Source organism: Salvelinus namaycush, unplaced genomic scaffold (genome assembly GCF_016432855.1).
Source record: "Salvelinus namaycush isolate Seneca unplaced genomic scaffold, SaNama_1.0 Scaffold11, whole genome shotgun sequence".
Taxonomy (NCBI): domain Eukaryota; kingdom Metazoa; phylum Chordata; class Actinopteri; order Salmoniformes; family Salmonidae; genus Salvelinus; species Salvelinus namaycush.
The window spans coordinates 822,821-849,505 of NW_024057786.1; the positions used below are offsets into that span (position 1 = coordinate 822,821).

Genomic DNA, 26,685 nt, shown 5'->3' on the forward strand with positions numbered 1-26,685 from the left:
GTGTAGTCTATAGCTGAGTTGGTTAAACTGTAGTAGGGTCCACATAGATACTAGTCATGCTGGTGTAGTCTATAGCTGACCTGGTTAAACTGTAGTAGGGTCCACATAGATACTAGTCATGCTGGTGTAGTCTATAGCTGAGCTGGTTAAACTGTAGTAGGGTCCACATAGATACTAGTCATGCTGGTGTAGTCTATAGCTGAGCTGGTTAAACTGTAGTAGGGTCCACATAGATACTAGTCATGCTGGTGTAGTCTATAGCTGAGCTGGTTAAACTGTAGTAGGGTCCACATAGATACTAGTCATGCTGGTGTAGTCTATAGCTGAGCTGGTTAAACTGTAGTAGGGTCCAGATAGATACTAGTCATGCTGGTGTAGTCTATAGCTGAGCTGGTTAAACTGTAGTAGGGTCCACATAGATACTAGTCATGCTGGTGTAGTCTATAGCTGAGCTGGTTAAACTGTAGTAGGGTCCACATAGATACTAGTCATGCTGGTGTAGTCTATAGCTGAGCTGGTTAAACTGTAGTAGGGTCCACATAGATACTAGTCATGCTGGTGTAGTCTATAACTGAGCTGGTTAAACTGTAGTAGGGTCCACATAGATACTTGTCATGCTGGTGTAGTCTATAGCTGAGCTGGTTAAACTGTAGTAGGGTCCACATAGATACTAGTCATGCTGGTGTAGTCTATAGCTGAGCTGGTTAAACTGTAGTAGGGTCCACATAGATACTAGTCATGCTGGTGTAGTCTATAGCTGAGCTGGTTAAACTGTAGTAGGGTCCACATAGATACTAGTCATGCTGGTGTAGTCTATAGCTGAGCTGGTTAAACTGTAGTAGGGTCCACATAGATAGTAGTCATGCTGGTGTAGTCTATAACTGAGCTGGTTAAACTGTAGTAGGGTCCACATAGATACTTGTCATGCTGGTGTAGTCTATAGCTGAGCTGGTTAAACTGTAGTAGGGTCCACATAGATACTAGTCATGCTGGTGTAGTCTATAGCTGAGCTGGTTAAACTGTAGTAGGGTTCACATAGATACTAGTCATGCTGGTGTAGTCTATAGCTGAGCTGGTTAAACTGTAGTAGGGTCCACATAGATACTAGTCATGCTGGTGTAGTCTATAGCTGAGCTGGTTAAACTGTAGTAGGGTCCACATAGATACTAGTCATGCTGGTGTAGTCTATAGCTGAGCTGGTTAAACTATAGTAGGGTCCACATAGATACTAGTCATGCTGGTGTAGTCTATAGCTGAGCTGGTTAAACTGTAGTAGGGTCCACATAGATACTAGTCATGCTGGTGTAGTCTATAGCTGAGCTGGTTAAACTGTAGTAGGGTCCACATAGATACTAGTCATGCTGGTGTAGTCTATAGCTGAGCTGGTTAAACTGTAGTAGGGTCCACATAGATACTAGTCATGCTGGTGTAGTCTATAGCTGAGCTGGTTAAACTGTAGTAGGGTCCACATAGATACTAGTCATGCTGGTGTAGTCTATAGCTGAGCTGGTTAAACTGTAGTAGGGTCCACATAGATACTAGTCATGCTGGTGGTGATGGTCCCCAGATGTGATGATTCATTCTGCTCTGTTTTTCTTTACAATAATTTGTTGATTGTTTCTGACTGAATTGATCTTCAGAGATTTCATTTGTAGTAATATTTGTTTAATTCAATACAATGTTTTCATATTTCTGTAATTGCAATGTTTTAATCTTGTTCATTTCCATGAATCATGATGTCTGGTGTTGATGTATATTGGTTGTCATTCAGAACCATTGATATGTTTTCTCAGTTGGTTCTCTGTCTCTATGTAATTCTCCTCAGTATCATTGATCAGCTTGTTGGTCCTAATTGATGTGTTCTCTGTCACCTGGAGCTGCATGGAAAATGGTCCAGGAACTAAAGGACAATTCAGGACTAGTCAGCCCACTACAAGCTGGTATCACTTACTTTCTACTAAACTATATGGACTGGTTTCCCAGACACAGATTAATCCTAGTCCTGGACTAAAAAGTATGTTCAATGTAGATGTCCAGGAAACCGTCCCTAAATGTGTCATCTTTCATCCTCCCATACTGCTCAGTCCAGCAACATTAAACCTGTCCAGCAGGTGGTGCTATTGACCAAACAATAAAACCAGCAGATATCTTGACTTGCCACTCAGTATATCAGTAATGTTCAGAATAGTACTTTAATATCATTGGAGATTGATGGTCTTTTTAATCCACTATCCAGAGTCAGGAACAGATGAAGTTAGGTCTGCTACTGTTCAGTGATTAAATATGATTTATGGTGATGGGAAATAATAAAAAACACTAAACTTCATCTAGTAATAGTTTTCCTTTGTTATTTATTCCAAGGTGTGTCTTTAACTTGTAAATGTATTGTGTGGAGGTGAGCTAGTGGTGTGGCTGATAGAAGAGAATGAAAAGGGAGGAGGAGAGGAAGAGGGGAGGAGTGAAGGGCTGTTCAAGAGACCAGATGAGGAAGAGGAAGATGTTCAGGGGAATTACTGTCTCTGTTCCAAATGGTTCCCTATTCCCTACGTAGTGCACTGCGGTGCTTCTGACCAGGTCTAAAGTAGTGTTCTACGTAGGGAATAGGGTGTAGACTTATTACAATATCATGCTTTAGTGTTTGGCACAACAATATATTAGATCTCAACCCCCCCCCCACTTCCTGTCTGTCATCCCCCAGTTCTGTTAAGACTTCCTCTCATTGAACTGGGCCTCATTCTAAATGGTCACTTTGTATTGATAGTCCATACTGGACTTTACTATGGTTCTACATACAGTACCTGTATTGATAGTCCATACTGGGCTTTACTATGGTTCTATATACAGTACCTGTATTGATAGTCCATACTGGTCTTTACTATGGTTCTACATACAGTACCTGTATTGATAGTCTATACTGGGCTTTACTATGGTTCTACATACGGTACCTGTATTGATAGTCCATACTGGTCTTTACTATGGTTCTACATACAGTACCTGTATTGATAGTCCATACTGGTCTTTACTATGGTTCTACATACAGTACCTGTATTGATAGTCCATACTGGACTTTACTATGGTTCTACATACAGTACCTGTATTGATAGTCCATACTGGTCTTTACTATGGTTCTACATACAGTACCTGTATTGATAGTCCATACTGGACTTTACTATGGTTCTACATACAGTACCTGTATTGATAGTCCATACTGGACTTTACTATGGTTCTACATACAGTACCTGTATTGATAGCCCATACTGGTCTTTACTATGGTTCTACATACAGTACCTGTATTGATAGTCCATACTGGTCTTTACTATGGTTCTACATACAGTATCTGTATTGATGAGGGCCTCATCATCCGGCTGCACAAAGAAAGCCAGGGACTGCAGTGTGCTCCAGTCTCCAGCAGGGGGCAGTAAAACCCTATGGACCTGAAAGGGACTGCAGTGTGCTCCAGTCTCCAGCAGGGGGCAGTAAAACCCTATGGACCTGAAAGGGACTGCAGTGTGCTCCAGTCTCCAGCAGGGGACATTAAAACCCTATGGACCTGAAAGGGACTGCAGTGTGCTCCAGTCTCCAGCAGGGGGCAGTAAAACCCTATGGACCTGAAAGGGAAAGTGAGGAGTAAAAATCAAAGGTGAATTTACATTGATGTTTCCACGGAGACCTGAATCATATCCACGAGGCACCAAACTGAAGAAAATGAACTGAAACAGGGAGGGAATAACTGAACTAAAATAATTATGTTGCTAAATGTTTTGCTACACTGTTACATTTACATTTAAGTCATTTAGCAGACGCTCTTATCCAGGGCGACTTACAAATTGGATTGAAATACTTTTTGAAATCTAATCAAAGACTGCTTATTAAATATTCAACATTATTTTAACGCAGGTCTGTTTCCACGTGCAATAAGCCTGTAACGTCTTGTATGATCTCATCAGGTAAAGGTGTGTCAAATGGAAGGGCAAGTCTCACCACTGAGCGGAAAACATCACTGGTCCACCTCTGCATCAGGTCAGCTATGTTGATCAGTACTGTCCCAGGGATGCTGGGAGCAGAGATGAACTCCCCTGACCTGGTACCACCTATGGAGTTGTCATTTTAATATCAGTTTAACCCCATTACTGCTATAACACATAAACCATGTTAATAGAATGAAATGGATCCAGGTTCCATTTATTCTACAGTAGATTTACTGCCTGTGGAACACTTCTCCAAAGTGTCTGAAATGAAGATGACTGCAGGTCTGAATCCCAAACTAATGGGGGGAAATGGCTCCATCTAATGAGATGGTATTTAGAGGTATGGACCTTTCTATTGGGGGGAACCATCCCCTTAACATACAGGACCAGTCAAAAGTTTGGACACATCTACTCATTCAAGGGTTTTTCTTTATTTTTACTATTTTCTACATTGTAGTGAAGACATGAATTAACACATATGGAATCATGTAGTAACCAAAAACGTGTTAAACAAATCAAGTGGAGACCAGGTCATCTGATGCAGCACTCCATCACTCTCCTTCTTGGTCAAATAGCCCTTACACAGCCTGGAGGTGTGTTGGGTCACTGTCCTGCTGAAAAACAAATGATAGTCCCACTAAGCGCAAACCAGATGGGATGGTGTATCGCTGCAGAATGCTGTGGTAACCATGCTGGTTAAGTCTACCTTGAATTCTAAATGAATTACTGACAGTGTCACCAGCAAAGCACCCCCACACCTCCTCCTCCATGCTTCATGGTGGAAAATACACATGCAGAGATCATCTGTTCACCTACTCTGCTTCTCACAAAGACACGGCGGTAGGAACCAGAAGTTTTACATCTGGACTCATCAGACCAAAGGACAGATTTCCACCGGTCCAATGTCCATTGCTTGTGTTTCTTGGCCCAAGCAAGTCTCTTCTTATTATTGATGTCCTTTAGTAGTGGTTTCTTTGCAGCAATAGATAGTCATTCACATTTCACTTGATAAGAGGTGGTGTGATGGTGTGGGGGTGCTTTGCTGGTGACACTGTCTATGATGTATTTAGAATTCAAGGCACACTTAACCAGCATGGCTACCACAGCATTCTGCAGCGATACGCCATCCCATCTGGTTTGAGCTCAGTGGGACTATCATATGTTCTCACCTGATTGTCTATGTCAGGTGTGTCCCAGTGAGCTCAGTGGGACTGTCATGTTCTCACCTGATTGTCTATGTCAGGTGTGTTCCAGTGAGCTCAGTGGGACTGTCATGTTCTCACCTGATTGTCTATGTCAGGTGTGTTCCAGTGAGCTCAGTGGGACTATCATGTGTTCTCACCTGATTGTCTATGTCAGGTGTGTCCCAGTGAGCTCAGTGGGACTGTCATGTTCTCACCTGATTGTCTATGTCAGGTGTGTCCCAGTGAGCTCAGTGGGACTATCATGTGTTCTCACCTGATTGTCTATGTCAGGTGTGTCCCAGTGAGCTCAGTGGGACTGTCATGTTCTCACCTGATTGTCTATGTCAGGTGTGTCCCAGTGAGCTCAGTGGGACTATCATATGTTCTCACCTGATTGTCTATGTCAGGTGTGTCCCAGTGAGCTCAGTGGGACTATCATGTGTTCTCACCTGATTGTCTATGTCAGGTGTGTCCCAGTGAGCTCAGTGGGACTATCATGTGTTCTCACCTGATTGTCTATGTCAGGTGTGTCCCAGTGAGCTCAGTGGGACTGTCATGTTCTCACCTGATTGTCTATGTCAGGTGTGTCCCAGTGAGCTCAGTGGGACTGTCATGTTCTCACCTGATTGTCTATGTCAGGTGTGTCCCAGTGACCTCAGTGGGACTATCATGTGTTCTCACCTGATTGTCTATGTCAGGTGTGTCCCAGCTTTTGATTGGTCCTGTAGTTTGTGTAGAGCAGAAGGTGTGATGCTGTCCTAGTTGTGCTCTGTGTTCCTGCTCCAAGGAAAGACTCATCTCTGGACACTCTCACATCCCCTGTTACCTGGTGCACTGCTCCCCGCCTGCCCTGGTCTGTCTCTCCCAGTCTGGTACAGGTGTCCTCTCCTGCTCTGGTCTGTCTCTCCCAGTCTGGTACAGGTGTCCTCTCCTGCTCTGGTCTGTCTCTCCCAGTCTGGTACAGGTGTCCTCTCCTGCTCTGGTCTGTCTCTCCCAGTCTGGTACAGGTGTCCTCTCCTGCTCTGGTCTGTCTCTCCCAGTCTGGTACAGGTGTCCTCTCCTGCTCTGGTCTGTCTCTCCCAGTCTGGTACAGGTGTCCTCTCCTGCTCTGGTCTGTCTCTCCCAGTCTGGTACAGGTGTCCTCTCCTGCTCTGGTCTGTCTCTCCCAGTCTGGTACAGGTGTCCTCTCCTGCTCTGGTCTGTCTCTCCCAGTCTGGTACAGGTGTCCTCTCCTGCTCTGGTCTGTCTCTCCCAGTCTGGTACAGGTGTCCTCTCCTGCTCTGGTCTGTCTCTCCCAGTCTGGTACAGGTGTCCTCTCCTGCTCTGGTCTGTCTCTCCTAGTCTGGTACAGGTGTCCTCTCCTGCCCTGGTCTGTCTCTCCCAGTCTGGTACAGGTGCCCTCTCCTGCTCTGGTCTGTCTCTCCCAGTCTGGTACAGGTGCCCTCTCCTGCTCTGGTCTGTCTCTCCCAGTCTGGTACAGGTGTCCTCTCCTGCTCTGGTCTGTCTCTCCTAGTCTGGTACAGGTGCCCTCAACTGACTGAGTGACCCACCAAACATTTCGCTCACTACTTTTACATGACCATCCATTCTGGTCTGGATTTTAGTGATTTTTAATACTGTTTTTGTTAGCGAAACCACATGCTTGCTCTGTGAATGAGGAAATATATGACTGTTTCTCTCTCGAGTTTTGGGAGAAACCACACACCTGCTCTGTGAATGAGGAAATATATACTGTTTCTCCCTGGAGTTTTGGGATAAACTAAACAATTGCTCTGTGAATGCCTGTGAGATCTATGCACATACATCCCAAACAACATGGGAGAAATGGGACTCTGCGCTTACATGTCAGGACTGTTTTCTTGGTACTTAACCATGTCTCTGGACTTTACACATCTCCTGAATGGTGTGGCGTTAAAGATTCTGGTGACTATGGATTGTCCTTCAAGTGCTGTCTATAAATCCAAATGTTGTAACCCCCGATCTAGACTGGCCATTATCTTGCTGCTTCTACTGTCTGGAAATGTGCAATCTGACCCAGGTCCTGACATTCTTCCCCCTGCCCAATTAAGTAGTCAGAGCGGAGGTTTCTGCGTATGAATGTAAGAAGTCTGCTGCTGAAGCTTCATGTTGTGGATATATGGATAAAACTGACCACTCTGATGTATTTATGCTTTCTGACACCTGGCTGCAAAAATATATTGCAGACTAACATATTGGCATAAATGGTTACAATGTTTTAGGTGCAGATGGTAAATCTAAGGGTGGAGGTGTTGCTGTTTACGTAAAACACAAGTTCTCAGCCGTCTGACTTCTACTAAACCTCAGCAAGTTGAATATCTGTGGTTGAACCTTAACCTTGTCTCCTGTTTAAATATTGTTGTATCTTGTTGTTATAGACCATCTGCTCTGTTTAAATATTGTTGTATCTTGTTGTTATAGACCATCTGCTCCTGTTTAAATATTGTTGTGTCTTGTTGTTATAGACCACCTGCTCCTGTTTAAATATTGTTGTATCTTGTTGTTATTGACCATCTGCTCCTGTTTAAATATTGTTGTATCTTGTTGTTATTGACCATCTGCTCCTGTTTAAATATTGTTGTATCTTGTTGTTATTGACCATCTGCTCCTGTTTAAATATTGTTGTATCTTGTTGTTATTGACCATCTGCTCCTGTTTAAATATTGTTGTGTCTTGTTGTTATAGACCACCTGCTCCTGTTTAAATATTGTTGTATCTTGTTGTTATTGACCATCTGCTCCTGTTTAAATATTGTTGTATCTTGTTGTTATAGACCATCTGCTCCTGGTTAAATATGGTTGCATCTTGTTGTTATTGACCATCTGCTCCTGTTTAAATATTGTTGTGTCTTGTTGTTATAGACCATCTGCTCCTGTTTAAATATTGTTGCATCTTGTTGTTATTGACCATCTGCTCCTGGTTAAATATTGTTGTATCTTGTTGTTAAAGACCATCTGCTCTGTTTAAATATTGTTGCATCTTGTTGTTATAGACCATCTGCTACTGCTGTCTCTCTGGATTGTATTTTCAGATTATCACAGCATGTCAACTCTGACTTTGTCCTGATGGGTGATCTGAATCAGGACTGGTTAACATCTAGCTCTGATCATCTCTAAATTCTATACAAAACCTATAATCTCACTCAGATTGTCAACACCAGGTTCAATATAAAGGATCCTCTGAAATCCTCTTTGATTGATTTGATCTTAACCGATACTCTTCATCGTTTTAATGCTTCTGGTATTTTTGCAAATTACATAAGTGATCACTGTGCTCTTGCTTGTGTGAGAGATGGTCAAATTCCTGAGCATTCTCCACGTGTCATTACGAAAAGAAACAGGAAGCTGTTTGATACTCCAGGTGTTTTACATGATGTAAACAGCATTACTGAGGAAATTACTAAAATCATAAGGGAACAAAATGCTATGTGGGTTAAAGCAAGAGGGTCTGGCTCAGCGGATGATTGGATGGCTTTTAAACGTCTTAGAAATATGGGTGTGGCTATGATCTGAAAAGTGAAAGCAGACCACTCCCTGAAATCTACTACAGATCATTATGATCTGAAAAGTGAAAGCAGACCACTCCCTGAAATCTACTACAGATCATTATGATCTGAAAAGTGAAAGCAGACCACTCCCTGAAATCTACTACAGATCATTATGATCTGAAAAGTGAAAGCAGACCACTCCCTGAAATCTACTACAGATCATTATGATCTGAAAAGTGAAAGCAGACCACTACCTGAAATCTACTTCAGATCATTATGATCTGAAGAGTGATAGCAGACCACTCCCTGAAATCTACTACAGATCATTATGATCTTAAAAGTGAAAGCAGACCACTCCCTGAAATCTACTACAGATCATTATGATCTGAAAAGTGAAAGCAGACCACTCCCTGAAATCTACGACAGATCATTATGATCTGAAAAGTGAAAGCAGACCACTCCCTGAAATCTACTACAGATCATTATGATCTGAAAAGTGAAAGCAGACCACTACCTGAAATCTACTACAGATCATTATGATCTGAAAAGTGAAAGCAGACCACTCCCTGAAATCTACTACAGATCATTATGATCTGAAAAGTGAAAGCAGACCACTCCCTGAAATCTACTACAGATCATTATGATCTGAAAATGAAAGCAGACCACTACCTGAAATCTACTACAGATCATTATGATCTGAAAAGTGAAAGCAGACCACTCCCTGAAATCTACTACAGATCATTTAAATAATCCCTCCACATTTTGACAAGTAGTGAAAGGTTTGGAGTGAAAAGAAGATTCACAGCTTCCCAAACTATTGTTGGTCGACACTCAGGTTGTAACTGAGAGAACCTCCATTCTGAAAGCCTTGAATCAGCATTTTATAGATCCAGGCAGTTTATTTAAAAATGTTAAAAGGTCTAAATGAGCCCCCACCAGGTTCTCATCCCTGACATCCCTGTGCTCTCCTTCACAGGTTCTCCTTCTCATCCCTGACACCCCTGTGCACTCCTTCACCAGGTTCTCCTTCTCATCCCTGACACCCCTGTACACTCCTTCACCAGGTTCTCCTTCTCATCCCTGACACCCCTGTACACTCCTTCACCAGGTTCTCCTTCTCATCCCTGACACCCCTGTGCTCTCCTTCACCAGGTTCTCCTTCTCATCCCTGACACCCCTGTGCGCTCCTTCACCAGGTTCTCCTTCTCATCCCTGAGACCCCTGTGCACTCCTTCCCCAGGTTCTCCTCCTCATCCCTGACACCCCTGTGCCCTCCTTCACCAGGTTCTCCTTCTCATCCCTGACACCCCTGTGCGCTCCTTCACCAGGTTCTCCTTCTCATCCCTGACACCCCTGTACACTCCTTCACCAGGTTCTCCTTCTCATCCTTCTCTGTTTCAGAAGTGTGTAAAGCCCTGAAATAAATTGATAGAACAAAATCCCCTGTCCCTGATGAACTAGACCCCCGCTTCCTACACCTAGCTGCTGACATCATTGCTCTCCCCCATATACATCGTCTGTACTGTCTCTCCTGAAAGGTGGAGATCCTTCGCTACTTGACAACTATCGACCCATATCAACATCGTCTGTACTGTCTCTCCTGAAAGGTGGAGATCCTTCACTACTTGACAACTATCGACCCATATCAACATCGTCTGTACTGTCTCTCCTGAAAGGTGGAGATCCTTCACTACTTGACAACTATCGACCCATATCAACATCGTCTGTACTGTCTCTCCTGAAAGGTGGAGATCCTTCGCTACTTGACAACTATCGACCCATATCAACATCGTCTGTACTGCCTCTCCTGAAAGGTGGAGATCCTTCACTACTTGACAACTATCGACCCATATCAACATCGTCTGTACTGCCTCTCCTGAAAGGTGGAGATCCTTCGCTACTTGACAACTATCGACCCATATCAACATCGTCTGTACTGCCTCTCCTGAAAGGTGGAGATCCTTCCCTACTTGACAACTATCGACCCATATCAACATCGTCTGTACTGCCTCTCCTGAAAGGTGGAGATCCTTCGCTACTTGACAACTATCGACCCATATCAACATCGTCTGTACTGCCTCTCCTGAAAGGTGGAGATCCGTAGCTACTTGACAACTATCGACCCATATCAACATCGTCTGTACTGTCAAAGGTACTGGAGTCCTTAGTTAGTAGGGAGCTGAAGGCCTCCAAGAAAACAACTTCTTTAATGGAATGCAGTCAGGCTTTAGGTCTGGCCACAGCACTGTTTCAGCAACATTGAAGGTTTTAAATGACATTCACTGTGCTCTTGACAACAAGTGTGTCTGTCTTTATTGATTTGTCGAAGGCTTTTGACACCGTGGACCATGCTGTGTTAGTGCAAAGGTTAAAATGTTGTGGAATTACAGGTCATGATCTAGATTGGTTTATAAATGACCTATCAAATCATACACAATGTGTAATGGTGGATGGTTGTAAATCTGAGTCCATAGAGTTGTGCTCAGGTGTTCTGCAAGGTTCTATTGTGGGCCCACTGTTGTTCATTTTGTATATCAACAACATTGGGGATCTTATTGAAACAGCGGATGTTCATTTTGTATATCAACAACATTGGGGATCTTAATGAAACAGCGGATGTTCATTTTGTATATCAACAACATTGGGGATCTTAATGAAACAGCGGATGTTCATTTTTAGAGCAAGTCAAAGTGTACAAATATTTGGGTGTGTGGGTTGATGAAGAGCTGAGCTTCACTGTTCATGTAGAGAACTTGATAAGGAAGCTCAAGCTGAAAATAGGTTTTTATTACCGGCATAAGGCTTGTTGTTCTCTGGAGGCCAGGAAGGAGCTGGTACGATGTACATTACTGGCGGTTTTAGATTTTAGTGATGTTATATATATGCAGGCCTCAACCACTACCCTGAGAGCACTTGATTCAGTGTATCATGCAGCCCTCAGCCACTACCCTGAGAGCACTTGATTCAGTGTATCATGCAGCCCTCAGCCACTACCCTGAGAGCACTTGATTCAGTGTATCATGCAGCCCTCAGCCACTACCCTGAGAGCACTTGATTCAGTGTATCATGCAGCCCTCAGCCACTACCCTGAGAGCACTTGATTCAGTGTATCATGCAGCCCTCAGCCACTACCCTGAGAGCACTTGATTCAGTGTATCATGCAGCCCTCAGCCACTACCCTGAGAGCACTTGATTCAGTGTATCATGCAGCCCTCAACCACTACCCTGAGAGCACTTGATTCAGTGTATCATGCAGCCCTCAGCCACTACCCTGAGAGCACTTGATTCAGTGTATCATGCAGCCCTCAGGTTCATTACAAATCAGAAACGTCTAACACATCATTGTGATCTCTACAGCGCTGTTGGCTGGTCGTCATTGACCTTGAGTAGTCTTAAACACTGGTAGACACTGATTTATAAGGCCATGTTGGGTAAAATGACATTTTATCTGTTCTTTTTTAGTCAGGTCAGTAAATAAATATCAATTACAGTCCCATTCTGATTTGCTTCTAACAGTACCAAACATTAGAACAGGTCATGGTAGAAATAGTTTTAGTTACTCAGCTCCTTGGTCCTGGAATTCTCTCCTGAACATTTTAAAATGTGATGATCTAGTTTCGTTGGAGTTTAAACACTTGATCGATGTATATAATCATAGAAGATTGTAATTGTTTTTAGGCCAGCTGTTTTTAGTCAAGATGTTTGTGTTTTTAATGTAATATGTAATTGTTGTACTGTATGTGTGTTTATAGTGTTGTTTAATGTTGTGTTAAATAAAGGTAAAATAAAAACTATAATAAAAAATCAATACAGGTACTGTATGTAGAACCATAGTAAAGCCCAGTATGGACTATCAATACAGGTACTGTATGTAGAACCATAGTAAAGACCAGTATGGACTATCAATACAGGTACTGTATGTAGAACCATAGTAAAGACCAGTATGGACTATCAATACAGGTACTGTAGGTAGAACCATAGTAAAGACCAGTATGGACTATCAATACAGATACTGTATGTAGAACCATAGTAAAGCCTAGTATGGACTATCAATACAGGTACTGTAGGTAGAACCATAGTAAAGACCAGTATGGACTATCAATACAGGTACTGTATGTAGAACCATAGTAAAGACCAGTATGGACTATCAATACAGATACTGTATGTAGAACCATAGTAAAGACCAGTATGGACTATCAATACAGATACTGTAGGTAGAACCATAGTAAAGTCCAGTATGGACTATCAATACAGGTACTGTATGTAGAACCATAGTAAAGACCAGTATGGACTATCAATACAGGTACTGTATGTAGAACCATAGTAAAGCCCAGTCTGGACTATCAATACAGGTACTGTATGTAGAACCATAGTAAAGACCAGTATGGACTATCAATACAAAGTGACCATTTAGAATGAGGCCCAGTTCAATGAGAGGAAGTCTTAACAGAACTGGGGGAAGACAGACAGGAAGTGGGGGGGTGGAGATCTAATATATTGTTGTGCCAAACACTAAAGCATGATATTGTAATACATCTACACCCTATTCCCTACGTAGAACACTACTTTAGACCTGGTCAGAAGCACCGCAGTGCACTACGTAGGGAATAGGGAACCATTTGGAACAGAGACAGTAATTCCCCTGAACATCTTCCTCTTCCTCATCTGGTTTCTTGAACAGCCCTTCACTCCTCCCCTCTTCCTCCCCTCCTCCCTTTTCATTCTATTCTATCAGCCACACCACTAGCTCACCTCCACACAATACATTTACAAGTTAAAGACACACCTTGGAATAAATAACAAAGGAAAACTATTACTAGATGAAGTTTAGTGTTTTTTATTATTTCCCATCACCATAAATCATATTTAATCACTGAACAGTAGCAGACCTAACTTCATCTGTTCCTGACTCTGGATAGTGGATTAAAAAGACCATCAATCTCCAATGATATTAAAGTACTATTCTGAACATTACTGATATACTGAGTGGCAAGTCAAGATATCTGCTGGTTTTATTGTTTGGTCAATAGCACCACCTGCTGGACAGGTTTAATGTTGCTGGACTGAGCAGTATGGGAGGATGAAAGATGACACATTTAGGGACGGTTTCCTGGACATCTACATTGAACATACTTTTTAGTCCAGGACTAGGATTAATCTGTGTCTGGGAAACCAGTCCATATAGTTTAGTAGAAAGTAAGTGATACCAGCTTGTAGTGGGCTGACTAGTCCTGAATTGTCCTTTAGTTCCTGGACCATTTTCCATGCAGCTCCAGGTGACAGAGAACACATCAATTAGGACCAACAAGCTGATCAATGATACTGAGGAGAATTACATAGAGACAGAGAACCAACTGAGAAAACATATCAATGGTTCTGAATGACAACCAATATACATCAACACCAGACATCATGATTCATGGAAATGTACAAGATTAAAACATTGCAATTACAAAAAAATTAAAACATTGAATTTTAATTCATAACATCTTCTGAAGATCAAATCAGTTAAATCATTGTAGATAAAACAGAGCAGAATGAATCATCACATCTGGGGACCATCACCACCAGCATGACTAGTATCTATGTGGACACTACTACAGTTTAACCAGCTCAGCTATAGACTACACCAGCATGACTAGTATCTATGTGGACCCTACTACAGTTTAACCAGCTCAGCTATAGACTACACCAGCATGACTAGTATCTATGTGGACCCTACTACAGTTTAACCAGCTCAGCTATAGACTACACCAGCATGACTACTATCTATGTGGACCCTACTACAGTTTAACCAGCTCAGCTATAGACTACACCAGCATGACTAGTATCTATGTGGACCCTACTACAGTTTAACCAGCTCAGCTATAGACTACACCAGCATGACTAGTATCTATGTGGACCCTACTACAGTTTAACCAGCTCAGCTATAGACTACACCAGCATGACTAGTATCTATGTGGACCCTACTACAGTTTAACCAGCTCAGCTATAGACTACACCAGCATGACTAGTCTCTATGTGGACCCTACTACAGTTTAACCAGCTCAGCTATAGACTACACCAGCATGACTAGTATCTATGTGGACCCTACTACAGTTTAACCAGCTCAGCTATAGACTACACCAGCATGACTAGTATCTATGTGGACCCTACTACAGTTTAACTAGCTCAGCTATAGACTACACCAGCATGACTAGTATCTATGTGGACCCTACTACAGTTTAACCAGATCAGCAGTACCATCGAGACAAAACCCAAAATACAGGGTCTGAGTGAATGTGGTCTGGACTCTGTGGAGGAGGGTCATTGTGTCAGAGACACTGTAGAAGGACAGAGTACCTGCCTTGTGATCCAGGTACACTCCTACTCTGGAGGACTGAGGACCTGATACTTTAGACACAACATTATTGTGTCTGAAACAATAATCACCTCTAGAGCACTTTAAACTCCAGGACTTGTTATTGAATCCAAATATATTACCTGTCTCTGTTCTGCTGATGTCTTTATATGAGACTGCTGTAACAACATAACCAGTCCACTCCACCTCCCAGTAACAGCGTCCAGACAGACCCTCTCTACACAGAACCTGACACCGGTTGGTGAATCTGTCTGGATGGTCAGGATATGGTTGGACTTGGTCTGTACAGGTCACCTTTCTGTTCCCTTCAGACAGAGAGAGGAGTGTACCTGCTGTGTTTGGGTCCAGTGTGAGCTGACAGGAATCTGGGAGAAGAGCAGAGCAGAGACCAATGAGGGGAGTCAGAACAATAAGTTAAGTCAGATACTGTATCTACCCTGTCTTTGATTAGAGCACAGCAGAGATCAAATCAGAGACATATGAGGAGTCAGATAGATACCCAGTCTTTGATTAGATCTACTATTGCTATATATTTCTAGAGGGATTGTTAGGAGTGTCAGTAAAAAGAGACTGTTAGTTACTTCACAATAAAGAGACTCACATTGTAACAACTGTTCTCTGGTCTTGGGCTCTGGAGGCAGTACAACATCCACTATATTCACTACAGACACACAAACACATTGACAGAGAGAGGGAATGTTATCATCAGACCATATTCCACATGTATATGACTAGTAGGGAACTTTCAATGGTCTAAAGTTGATGTTCTTATTGTTTTCAACACACCTGTAGTGGAGATCTTGGTCCATTCTCCTTTAAGGAAGTCTTCTAGTTTCTCTCTCAGTTCAGACACAGTCTTAATCACATCTCCAAAGTACTGAAGAGGACGGACAACGATGCTAGGTAAGTCTGAAGATACACTGATACTGGAGAGAGACTGATAACTCTGGAGAGAGAGAGAGAGAGACAGAGAGAGGGACAGGGAGAGGGACAGAGAGAGAGAGAGAGAGAGAGGGAGGGAGGGAGGGAGGGAGAGAGAAAGCGAGGGACAGAGAGAGAGCGAGGGACAGAGAGAGAGAGCGAGGGACAGAGAGAGAGAGAGAGAGAGAGAGAGACGGGGACGGACAGAGAGAGATAGGGACATACAGAGAGAGATAGGGACGGACAGAGAGAGAGAGAGGGATAGAGAGAGAGAGAGAGAGAGGGACGGACAGAGAGAGAGAGGGACGGACAGAGAGAGAGAGGGACGGACAGAGAGAGAGAGAGGGACGGACAGAGAGAGAGAGAGGGACGGACAGAGCGAGATAGGGACGGACAGAGAGAGAGAGAGGGACGGACAGAGAGAGAGAGAGGGACGGACAGAGCGAGATAGGGACGGACAAAGATAGATAGAGAGGGGACGGACAGAGAGAGAGAGAGAGAGAGAGAGAGAGACAGAGAGAGAGAGATAGACAGGGACAGAGAGACAGATAGGACAACATAATGATGTAGGTGAATAGTTTCACATGAAGTTAATTTCATATCACATGTAACAAGACAGTTTAGTTACCTGGAGGAAATGGATGTGATCCTCTGTGTGTGAGAGCTGCTCCAGCTCAGTGCTTCTCTTCCTCAGCTCAGCTATTTCCTGCTTCAGTTGCTCCAGGAGTCCTTCAGCTTGACTCACTTGAGCCTTCTCTTGGTCTCTGATCAGCTCCTTCACCTCAGAGCTCCTTCTCTCAATGGAGCGGATCAGCTCAGTAAAGATCTGATCACTGTCCTCCACTGCTGCCTGTGCAGAGTGCTGTTGAGAGAGAGAGAGAGAGAGAGTGAGCGAGAGAGAAAGAGAGACAGAGAGACAGAGAGACAGAGAGAGAGAGAGAGAGAGAGAGACAGAGAGAGAGAGAGAGAGAGAGAGAGAGAGAGAGAGAGAGAGAGAGAGAGAGAGAGAGAGAGAGAGAGACAGAGAGAGAGAGAGAGAGAGAGAGAGAGAGAGAGAGAGAGAGAGAGAGAGAGACAGAGAGAGAGACAGAGAGAGAGCGAGAGAGACAGAGAGAGAGAGATAGAGAGAGAGAGAAAGAGACAGTAGGTACAGTAGCCTCTGCAACTCATTGAGTCAGAACGCTACCACCCTGCTCTCCAGGTCCAACAGGCCTTGTCCCCCCTCCTGGACAGACAGGTACAGAACACCTCTTGGTCCTGCTCTACTCTCCTCCCTCCTGGACAGACAGGTACAGAACACCTCTTGGTCCTGCTCTACTCTCCTCCCTCCTGGACAGACAGGTACAGAACACCTCTTGGTCCTGCTCTACTCTCCTCCCTCCTGGACAGACAGGTACAGAACACCTCTTGGTCCTGCTCTACTCTCCTCCCTCCTGGACAGACAGGTACAGAACACCTCTTGGTCCTGCTCTACTCTCCTCCCTCCTGGACAGACAGGTACAGAACACCTCTTGGTCCTGCTCTACTCTCCTCCCTCCTGGACAGACAGGTACAGAACACCTCTTGGTCCTGCTCTACTCTCCTCCCTCCTGGACAGACAGGTACAGAACACCTCTTGGTCCTGCTCTACTCTCCTCCCTCCTGGACAGACAGGTACAGAACACCTCATGGTCCTGCTCTACTCTCCTCCCTCCTGGACAGACAGGTACAGAACACCTCTTGGTCCTGCTCTACTCTCCTCCCTCCTGGACAGACAGGTACAGAACACCTCATGGTCCTGCTCTACTCTCCTCCCTCCTGGACAGACAGGTACAGAACACCTCTTGGTCCTGCTCTACTCTCCTCCCTCCTGGACAGACAGGTACAGAACACCTCTTGGTCCTGCTCTACTCTCCTCCCTCCTGGACAGACAGGTACAGAACACCTCTTGGTCCTGCTCTACTCTCCTCCCTCCTGGACAGGCAGGTACAGAACACCTCATGGTCCTGCTCTACTCTCCTCCCTCCTGGACAGACAGGTACAGAACACCTCTTGGTCCTGCTCTACTCTCCTCCCTCCTGGACAGACATGTACAGAGCACCTCTTGGTCCTGCTCTACTCTCTTCCCTCCTGGTACCCCCTCCAGTAGCCTGCCCCGTAGCAGAGCTAGACCCAGCCTCTGCCCCCTGAGTCCTAGTAGGCTGGACAATAGAACGAGTCCAAACGGCCAAAGAACGTTGTCTGAGCTGGAACACTAGCGAGGCCAAAGCAAATGAATTGAAACGAACCTTCACAGAGCCTCTTCTGACTGGAATGATCCTTAGAATTACATTTCCCCTAAATGGCACCAAAAAATGTCTACCTTTTTATTTGACCACTAAAACCTGTTCTTAGGACGGAACTGGAAAATTACAACTGGTGTAGAAAGTAAACATCCTCGATGGTGCCAAGTGTGTTTATGTCTGCATTACCAGGAAGTAGGAAATAACTGCAACTTCTGACTATTTCTGGTCTACGATCGATGACAGCAGAGGACGCTGCCCAACCTTTTCAGACACATGGACCATCTTAAACAGTATCATCCACAATGGGGCAAAACTAAACACAACTAATGAGCTAAATTACATCTTCAAAAACTGAACAATAATTAGGAATAAAATCTGATTAAAAAAAGTAAGATCCCAAACAAATATTACATCCTATATTACAGAACTGCTTCTCTCTTTTGATGCTTATTTTGTGGTGGACGCATCAAAGTGAACCTCCTATTTGCTACTAAATTCTGGAGATACGGTACGTTAAATTTGATGGAGTATTGTACCTTTGCCAGAAAGGGTCAAACTCCTTCAAAAGCTCCATACATTCTAGAAAGTTCCCTCTATTTGTGCTTCCACTAGATTCATCATTGTCACGGAAACAGAGTCCCTGTCTTCCTAACATTGATGTGACCACAACAATTCTCCTCAGATACTCCCTTCTCTCTGCAATATCACTAGCATGGGCAGATGTTAAAATCTGACCAATGTTCCCATGATTGATAGTTGCCTGGTAGCTTTGCCATGCCACAACACTGTCTCTGTGTGTTTGTGTTCATCTCATGTTTGACAAAGATAAACAAAGATTTTTTCCAATTTTTGCAGCCATTACTGACAAAATAATCAAATGTAATGTTTTTTGCCAAAAACTCTACGTGGAAAGCAGAAAGCTGTGATCAACACTGTCACCTTTTCTACACATGACCTACTGATAACTGTTTTACAACGGCTACTGAATGAAAACAACTGAGTATGAAAAGATATGTGTCTGATGTTATGTCATCTGTCTCATTTATAGCCTGGTACAGATAGTAAAACTACATTAAATACAATGTTAACTAGATATCATTTGTGTCATTTATAGCCTGGCACAGATAGTAAAACTACATTAAATACAACGCTATCTAGATATCATTTGTGTCATTTATAGCCTGGCACAGATAGTAAAACTACATTAAATACAACGTTAACTAGATATCATTTGTGTCATTTATAATCTGGCACAGATAGTAAAACTACATTAAATACAACGTTATCTAGATTTCATCGCCACATAACTTATGTGGAATTTAAAAGACACCGTTAACGTTACCGTTAGCTAGCTAACAACGTCTGTTGGTGCTGTGGACTGATGAAATATTGAGTTATTTGGTCATAACAAGGGACGTTATGCATGGCGGCAAAAGAACACAGCGTTCCAAGAAAAACACTTGTAAAATTTGGTGGGGGTTCCATCATGCTGTGGGGCTGTGTGGCCAGTGCCGGTACTGGGAATATTGTTAAAGTTGAGGGTCGCATGGATTCCACTCAATGTCAGCAGATTCTTGGGAATAATGTTGAAGAATCAGTCACAAAGTTGAAGTTACGCCGGCGCTGGATATTTCAACAAGACAACGACCCAAAACACTGCTCAAAATCTACCCGGGCATTTATGCAGAGGAACAAGTACAATGGTCTGGAATGGCCATCCCAGTCCCCAGAACTGAATATCATTGAGAATCTGTGGGATGATTTGAAGCGGGCTCGGCAACCATCAAACCTAACTGAACTGGAGATGTTTTGTAAGGAGGAATGGTCCAAAATACCTTCATCCAGAATCCAGACACTCATTAGAGGCTACGGGAAGCGTCTAGAGGCTGTTATTTTAGCAAAAGGAGGCTCTACTAAATATTGATGTGATTTTTCTATTGGGGTGCCCAAATTTCTGCACATGTCTAATTTTGTTTTGATGCATATTGCACATTTTCTGTTAATCCAATAAACCTCATTTCACTACTGAAATATTACTGTGTCCATCAGTTATTTGATAGATCAAAATGAAATTGCTGATCCAAACACCCAATTATTTATAAATGGAAATCATGGAAATTGTCAGGGGTGCCCAAACTTTTTCATACGACTGTAAATAGTGTGTCTCCTCTGGTCAACAATACTCACCTTGAAAGACTCCACAGCCTGTTGGAGCTCCTTCAGCTCCTTCTCTCTCTCCTGGAATCTCTGCTGGACCTTCTGCTGACTCATCCCCAGCTGCCTCTGTGGAGAATCACTCTTCAATGAGCTATCAAGCTTTATTAGTCCAGTAGATCAATAGTATAGTAATGTGACATAGGACCCATAGAGAGGAAGGTCTACAATCCTAAGGAAGTCCCTTTACAATATTATATTATGTTGCTATGTGAATTATTATAGTTTTTATGGTAGGCCTACATGTATCAAGGGGTTGAGACTGAACTTTGAACTCATAAAAGGCCATTCAGAATGATAATAGTGTTTGACTATTGGTGATACATTTGGAGAATCTGGGTTTACATATCTATATACTCAAGGTTTGTGTTCATATTTGTGGATCCACTTCATTTGAATTCTCTCATAGTCAAACAGATTTAGTTCCTACTGTATCTTTAAATCTTTGTTTATCAGACAGTCACCAACAAGTTAGTCTGGTCTTACCTGTTTCTCAGTCCTCTCTGCTGCAGCTGACACTGTATCATGGCCTTTATGTTCATCCATTGTACACAGCATACAGATACACTGCTGATCGGTACGACAGTAAACTTCCAGCAGTTTGTCATGATGAGAGCAGATCTTCTCCTGTAGTTGTGCGGTGGCTTTGACCAGCTTGTGCTTCTTCAAAGCAGGAGATTCATAGTGAGATTGGAGGTGAGTCTCACAATAAGAGGCCAGACACGGCAGACAGGACATGAGGGCTTTCCGCTTTTTGGTCCCAGTGCAGACATCACACGCCACATCTGCAGGTCCACCATAGCACAGAGCAGGTGGGGGAGCAGCCTGGAGTCCTGTCTTTCTCAGTTTCTCCACCAGCTCAGCCAACATGTTATTTTTCCTCAGAGTTGGCCTTGGAGTGAAGGTCTCTCTGCACTGAGGACAGCTATAGACCCCTTTCAGAACATCCTGATCCCAGCAGTCCTCAATACAGCTCCTACAGTAACTGTGTCCACAGGGGATGGTGACCGGCTCCTTCAGTAGATCCACACAGACAGAACAACAGAACTGGTCCTGGTCCAGCAGAACTCCCTGCTGAGCCATTTGGACGGTTGTTCACTCTCACACAGACAGACGACACAGAGAATCAGATCAGTTTCGTTTCCACAGAAGTGAGTTTGTGAAGGGGAGGGACTTCCTGGTTCTGCCAGAGGGCTGGGGTTAGAAGGAGGGAGTGAGAGAGGGAGGGGTTAGAGGAAGGGAAGGAAGGAGTGAGAGAGGGAGGGGTTAGAGGAAGGGAGGGAGAGAGAGAAAACTGCAGGCAAAGTTGAGAAGGAGACAAATATTTTAGTTCCCAGGTTAGGACCCTTAATATGGAATAAATGAAATAGAGTGGTTAGAATATATAAAGGGTAACAGTTTCTATGAAGTACATATCTATAATGCTTTTAATGAATGTTGTAATGTCTTAAACTGATATGCTGTGATACTAACTATAAGCGTCCATAATAACTCATACGTGGTTGTAAAACTGTACAATGTGTTCTAGATAATTAGCTACAATGGGGGGAGGGGGGACTTGAAATGGATACAATGTACTGTAGGTGAAATGAATACTGGATGTATAGACTGATCATTGAGAATGATGTAACTCTTTACATTACAGTGTGTTTATTGGTGTGTAATTGGTCCTGTTAGTACAGTGGTGTAACAGGTACTGTGATGCCTCATTCTTCCACTGTACCAGCAGCAGTAACCCTAACCAGTAATAAGGCTACTGTCATGGAAAGTGGTACAGCAAATATAAAGTAAGGATTTATACATGTCATCTATGATATACTGTATGTAATGATATGTCTTCTAGATGGTGATCTATACTGTATGTAATGATATGTCTTCTAGATGGTGTTCTATACTGTATGTAATGATATGTCTTTTAGGTGGTGTTCTATACTGTATGTAATGATATGTCTATTTCGTCTGGATGGTGTTCTATACCTTATGTAATGATATGTCTATGTCTTCTAGATGGTGTTCTATACTGTATGTAATGATATGTCTTCTAGATGGTGTTCTATACTGTATGTAATGATATGTCTTCTAGATTGTGTTCTATACTGTATGTAATGATATGTCTCTGTCTTCTAGATGGTGTTCTATACTGTATGTAATGATATGTCTTCTAGATGGTGTTCTATACTGTATGTAATGATATGTCTTCTAGATGGTGTTCTATACTGTATGTAATGATATGTCTCTGTCTTCTAGATGGTGTTCTATACTGTATGTAATGATATGTCTTCTAGATGGTGTTCTATACTGTATGTAATGATATGTCTTCTAGATTGTGTTCTATACTGTATGTAATGATATGTCTCTGTCTTCTAGATGGTGTTCTATACTGTATGTAATGATATGTCTTCTAGATGGTGTTCTATACTGTATGTAATGATATGTCTTCTAGATTGTGTTCTATACTGTATGTAATGATATGTCTTCTAGATGGTGATCTATACTGTATGTAATGATATGTCTTCTAGATGGTGTTCTATACTGTATGTAATGATATGTCTTTTAGGTGGTGTTCTATACTGTATGTAATGATATGTCTATTTCGTCTGGATGGTGTTCTATACTGTATGTAATGATATGGCTCTGTCTTCTAGGTGGTGTTCTATACTGTATGTAATGATATGTCTTCTAGATGGTGTTCTATACTGTATGTAATGATATGTCTTCTATATGGTGTTCTATACTGTATGTAATGATACGTCTTCTAGATGGTGTTCTATACTGTATGTAATGATATGTCTTCTAGATGGTGTTCTATACTGTATGTAATGATATGTCTCTGTCTTCTAGATGGTGTTCTATACTGTATGTAATGATATGTCTTCTAGATGGTGTTCTATACTGTATGTAATGATATGTCTCTGTCTTCTAGATGGTGTTCTATACTGTATGTAATGATATGTCTTCTAGATGGTGTTCTATACTGTATGTAATGATATGTCTTCTAGATGGTGTTCTATACTGTATGTAATGATATGTCTCTGTCTTCTAGATGGTGTTCTATACTGTATGTAATGATATGTCTTCTAGATGGTGTTCTATACTGTATGTAATGATATGTCTTCTAGATGGTGTTCTATACTGTATGTAATGATATGTCTCTGTCTTCTAGATGGTGTTCTATACTGTATGTAATGATATGTCTTCTAGATGGTGTTCTATACTGTATGTAATGATATGTCTTCTAGATGGTGTTCTATACTGTATGTAATGATATGTCTCTGTCTTCTAGATGGTGTTCTATACTGTATGTAATGATATGTCTCTGTCTTCTAGATGGTGTTCTATACTGTATGTAATGATATGTCTTCTAGATGGTGTTCTATACTGTATGTAATGATATGTCTTCTAGATGGTGTTCTATACTGTATGTAATGATATGTCTCTGTCTTCTAGATGGTGTTCTATACTGTATGTAATGATATGTCTTCTAGATGGTGTTCTATACTGTATGTAATGATATGTCTCTGTCTTCTAGATGGTGTTCTATACTGTATGTAATGATATGTCTTCTAGATGGTGTTCTATACTGTATGTAATGATATGTCTTCTAGATGGTGTTCTATACTGTATGTAATGACATGTCTTCTAGATGGTGTTCTATACTGTATGTAATGATATGTCTTCTAGATGGTGTTCTATACTGTATGTAATGATATGTCTCTGTCTTCTAGATTGTGTTCTATACTGTATGTCATGATATGTCTTCTAGGTGGTGTTCTATACTGTATGTAATGATATGTCTCTAGATGGTGTTCTATACTGTATGTAATGATATGTCTTCTAGATGGTGTTCTATACTGTATGTAATGATATGTCTTCTAGATGGTGTTCTATACTGTATGTAATGATATGTCTCTGTCTTCTAGATGGTGTTCTATACTGTATGTAATGATATGTCTTCTAGATGGTGTTCTATACTGTATGTAATGATATGTCTCTGTCTTCTAGATGGTGTTCTATACTGTATGTAATGATATGTCTTCTAGATGGTGTTCTATACTGTATGTAATGATATGTCTTCTAGATGGTGTTCTATACTGTATGCAATGATATGTCTTCTAGATGGTGTTCTATACTGTATGTAATGATATGTCTTCTAGATGGTGTTCTATACTGTATGTAATGATATGTCTTCTAGATGGTGTTCTATACTGTATGTAATGATATGTCTTCTAGGTGGTGTTCTATACTGTATGTAATGATATGTCTCTGTCTTCTAGATGGTGTTCTATACTGTATGTAATGATATGTCTTCTAGATGGTGTTCTATACTGTATGTAATGATATGTCTCTGTCTTCTAGATGGTGTTCTGTACTGTACGTAAATATATGTCTCTGTCTTCTAGATTGTGTTCTATACTGTATGTAATGATATGTCTCTGTCTTCTAGATGGTGTTCTATACTGTATGTAATGATATGTATTCTAGATGGTGTTCTATAGTGTATGTAATGATATGTCTTCTAGATGGTGTTCTATACTGTATGTAATGATATGTCTTCTAGGTGGTGTTCTATACTGTATGTAATGATATGTCTTCTAGATGGTGTTCTATACTGTATGTAATGATATGTCTCTGTCTTCTAGATGGTGTTCTATACTGTATGTAATGATATGTCTTCTAGATTGTGTTCTATACTGTATGTAATGATATGTCTCTGTCTTCTAGATGGTGTTCTATACTGTATGTAATGATATGTCTTCTAGATGGTGTTCTATACTGTATGTAATGATATGTCTTCTAGATGGTGTTCTATACTGTATGTAATGATATGTCTCTGTCTTCTAGATGGTGTTCTATACTGTATGTAATGATATGTCTTCTAGATGGTGTTCTATACTGTATGTAATGATATGTCTCTGTCTTCTAGATGGTGTTCTATACTGTATGTAATGATATGTCTTCTAGATGGTGTTCTATACTGTATGTAATGATATGTCTTCTAGATGGTGTTCTATACTGTATGCAATGATATGTCTTCTAGATGGTGTTCTATACTGTATGTAATGATATGTCTTCTAGATGGTGTTCTATACTGTATGTAATGATATGTCTTCTAGATGGTGTTCTATACTGTATGTAATGATATGTCTTCTAGGTGGTGTTCTATACTGTATGTAATGATATGTCTTCTAGATGGTGTTCTATACTGTATGTAATGATATGTCTCTGTCTTCTAGATGGTGTTCTATACTGTATGTAATGATATGTCTTCTAGATGGTGTTCTATACTGTATGTAATGATATGTCTCTGTCTTCTAGATGGTGTTCTATACTGTATGTAATGATATGTCTTCTAGATGGTGTTCTATACTGTATGTAATGATATGTCTCTGTCTTCTAGATGGTGTTCTATACTGTATGTAATGATATGTCTTCTAGATGGTGTTCTATACTGTATGTGATGATATGTCTCTGAGCTTCGTGATCGGAAAGGCACTGGAGCAACGAACCGCCCTTGCTGTCTCTGCCTGGCCGGTTCCCCTCTCTCCACTGGGATTCTCTGTCTCTAACCCTATTACAGGGGCGGAGTCACTGGCTTACTAGTGCTCTTCCATGCCGTCCCTAGGAGGGGTGTGTCACTTGAGTGGGTTGAGTCACTGACGTGGACTTCCTGTCCGTATTTTACTTAGATTTGAATACAGACTGTTCATTAGCCTGGTCCCAGATCTGTTTGTGCTGTATTGCAAAATACCATAGGAGTTGGCAAGACAACACAAACTAACCTGGGACCAGGCTAACTATTCATCAGTTTAAGGGACCAGGCTAACTATTCATCAGTTTAAGGGACCAGGCTAACTATTCATCAGTTTAAGGTACCAGATTAACTATTCATCAGTTTAAGGGACCAGATTAACTATTCATCAGTTTAAGGTACCAGGCTAACTATTCATCAATTTAAGGGACCAGATTAACTATTCATCAGTTTAAGGGACCAGATTAACTATTCATCAGTTTAAGGTACCAGGCTAACTATTCATCAGTTTAAGGTATCAGGCTAACTATTCATCAGTTTAAGGGACCAGATTAACTATTCATCAGTTTAAGGGACCAGATTAACTATTCATCAGTTTAGGGTGAAGAATAAATACACAATCAAGTTCAAGATCAAAATTCTCTTTTTTAATACAGTATAAAAAGTTTATAAAAAGTAACAATTTATCACCAGAAACAGAGGTATATAAAACATCTGAAACACAAGATATATCATTGA

At 41.8% G+C, this 26,685-nt stretch overlaps 2 protein-coding genes across 4 annotated transcripts in view; one reads left to right on the forward strand and one right to left on the reverse strand.

Annotated features, from left to right (window-relative positions):
- Positions 1-26,685, forward strand: part of LOC120035714 — a 359,237-nt gene that overhangs the window by 284,497 nt on the left and 48,055 nt on the right. The gene's annotated exons all lie outside the window — the stretch shown is intronic.
- On the reverse strand, positions 14,787-21,591 carry LOC120035706 (tripartite motif-containing protein 16-like). 2 transcript variants are annotated; one of them, XM_038982267.1, is made up of 6 exons: positions 20,904-21,589; positions 20,391-20,486; positions 16,568-16,801; positions 15,805-15,964; positions 15,620-15,679; positions 14,787-15,383 (listed from the first exon to the last, which is right to left on the reverse strand). In XM_038982267.1, the coding sequence occupies exons 1-6, from the start codon at positions 21,498-21,500 to the stop codon at positions 14,875-14,877; spliced, it is 1,656 nt and encodes a 551-aa protein (XP_038838195.1). In that variant the 5' UTR covers positions 21,501-21,589; the 3' UTR covers positions 14,787-14,874. The 2 variants fall into 2 exon arrangements, with proteins under 2 accessions (XP_038838195.1, XP_038838197.1); XM_038982269.1 differs by lacking the exon at positions 16,568-16,801 and having other exon boundaries at positions 15,805-15,895; positions 20,904-21,591.

What these genes read in the sequence shown, in the direction of transcription:
- LOC120035706 (XM_038982267.1), bottom strand. Translation starts at nt 21,500, where the DNA reads ATGGCTCAGCAGGGAGTTCTGCTGGACCAGGACCAGTTCTGTTGTTCT. An exon ending in CAGAGAGGACTGAGAAACAG is followed by an intron (nt 20,487 to 20,903) that starts GTAAGACCAGAC and finishes GATTCTCCACAG; the next exon opens with AGGCAGCTGGGGATGAGTCA. An exon ending in CAGAGAACAGTTGTTACAAT is followed by an intron (nt 15,384 to 15,619) that starts GTGAGTCTCTTT and finishes CTCTTCTCCCAG; the next exon opens with ATTCCTGTCAGCTCACACTG.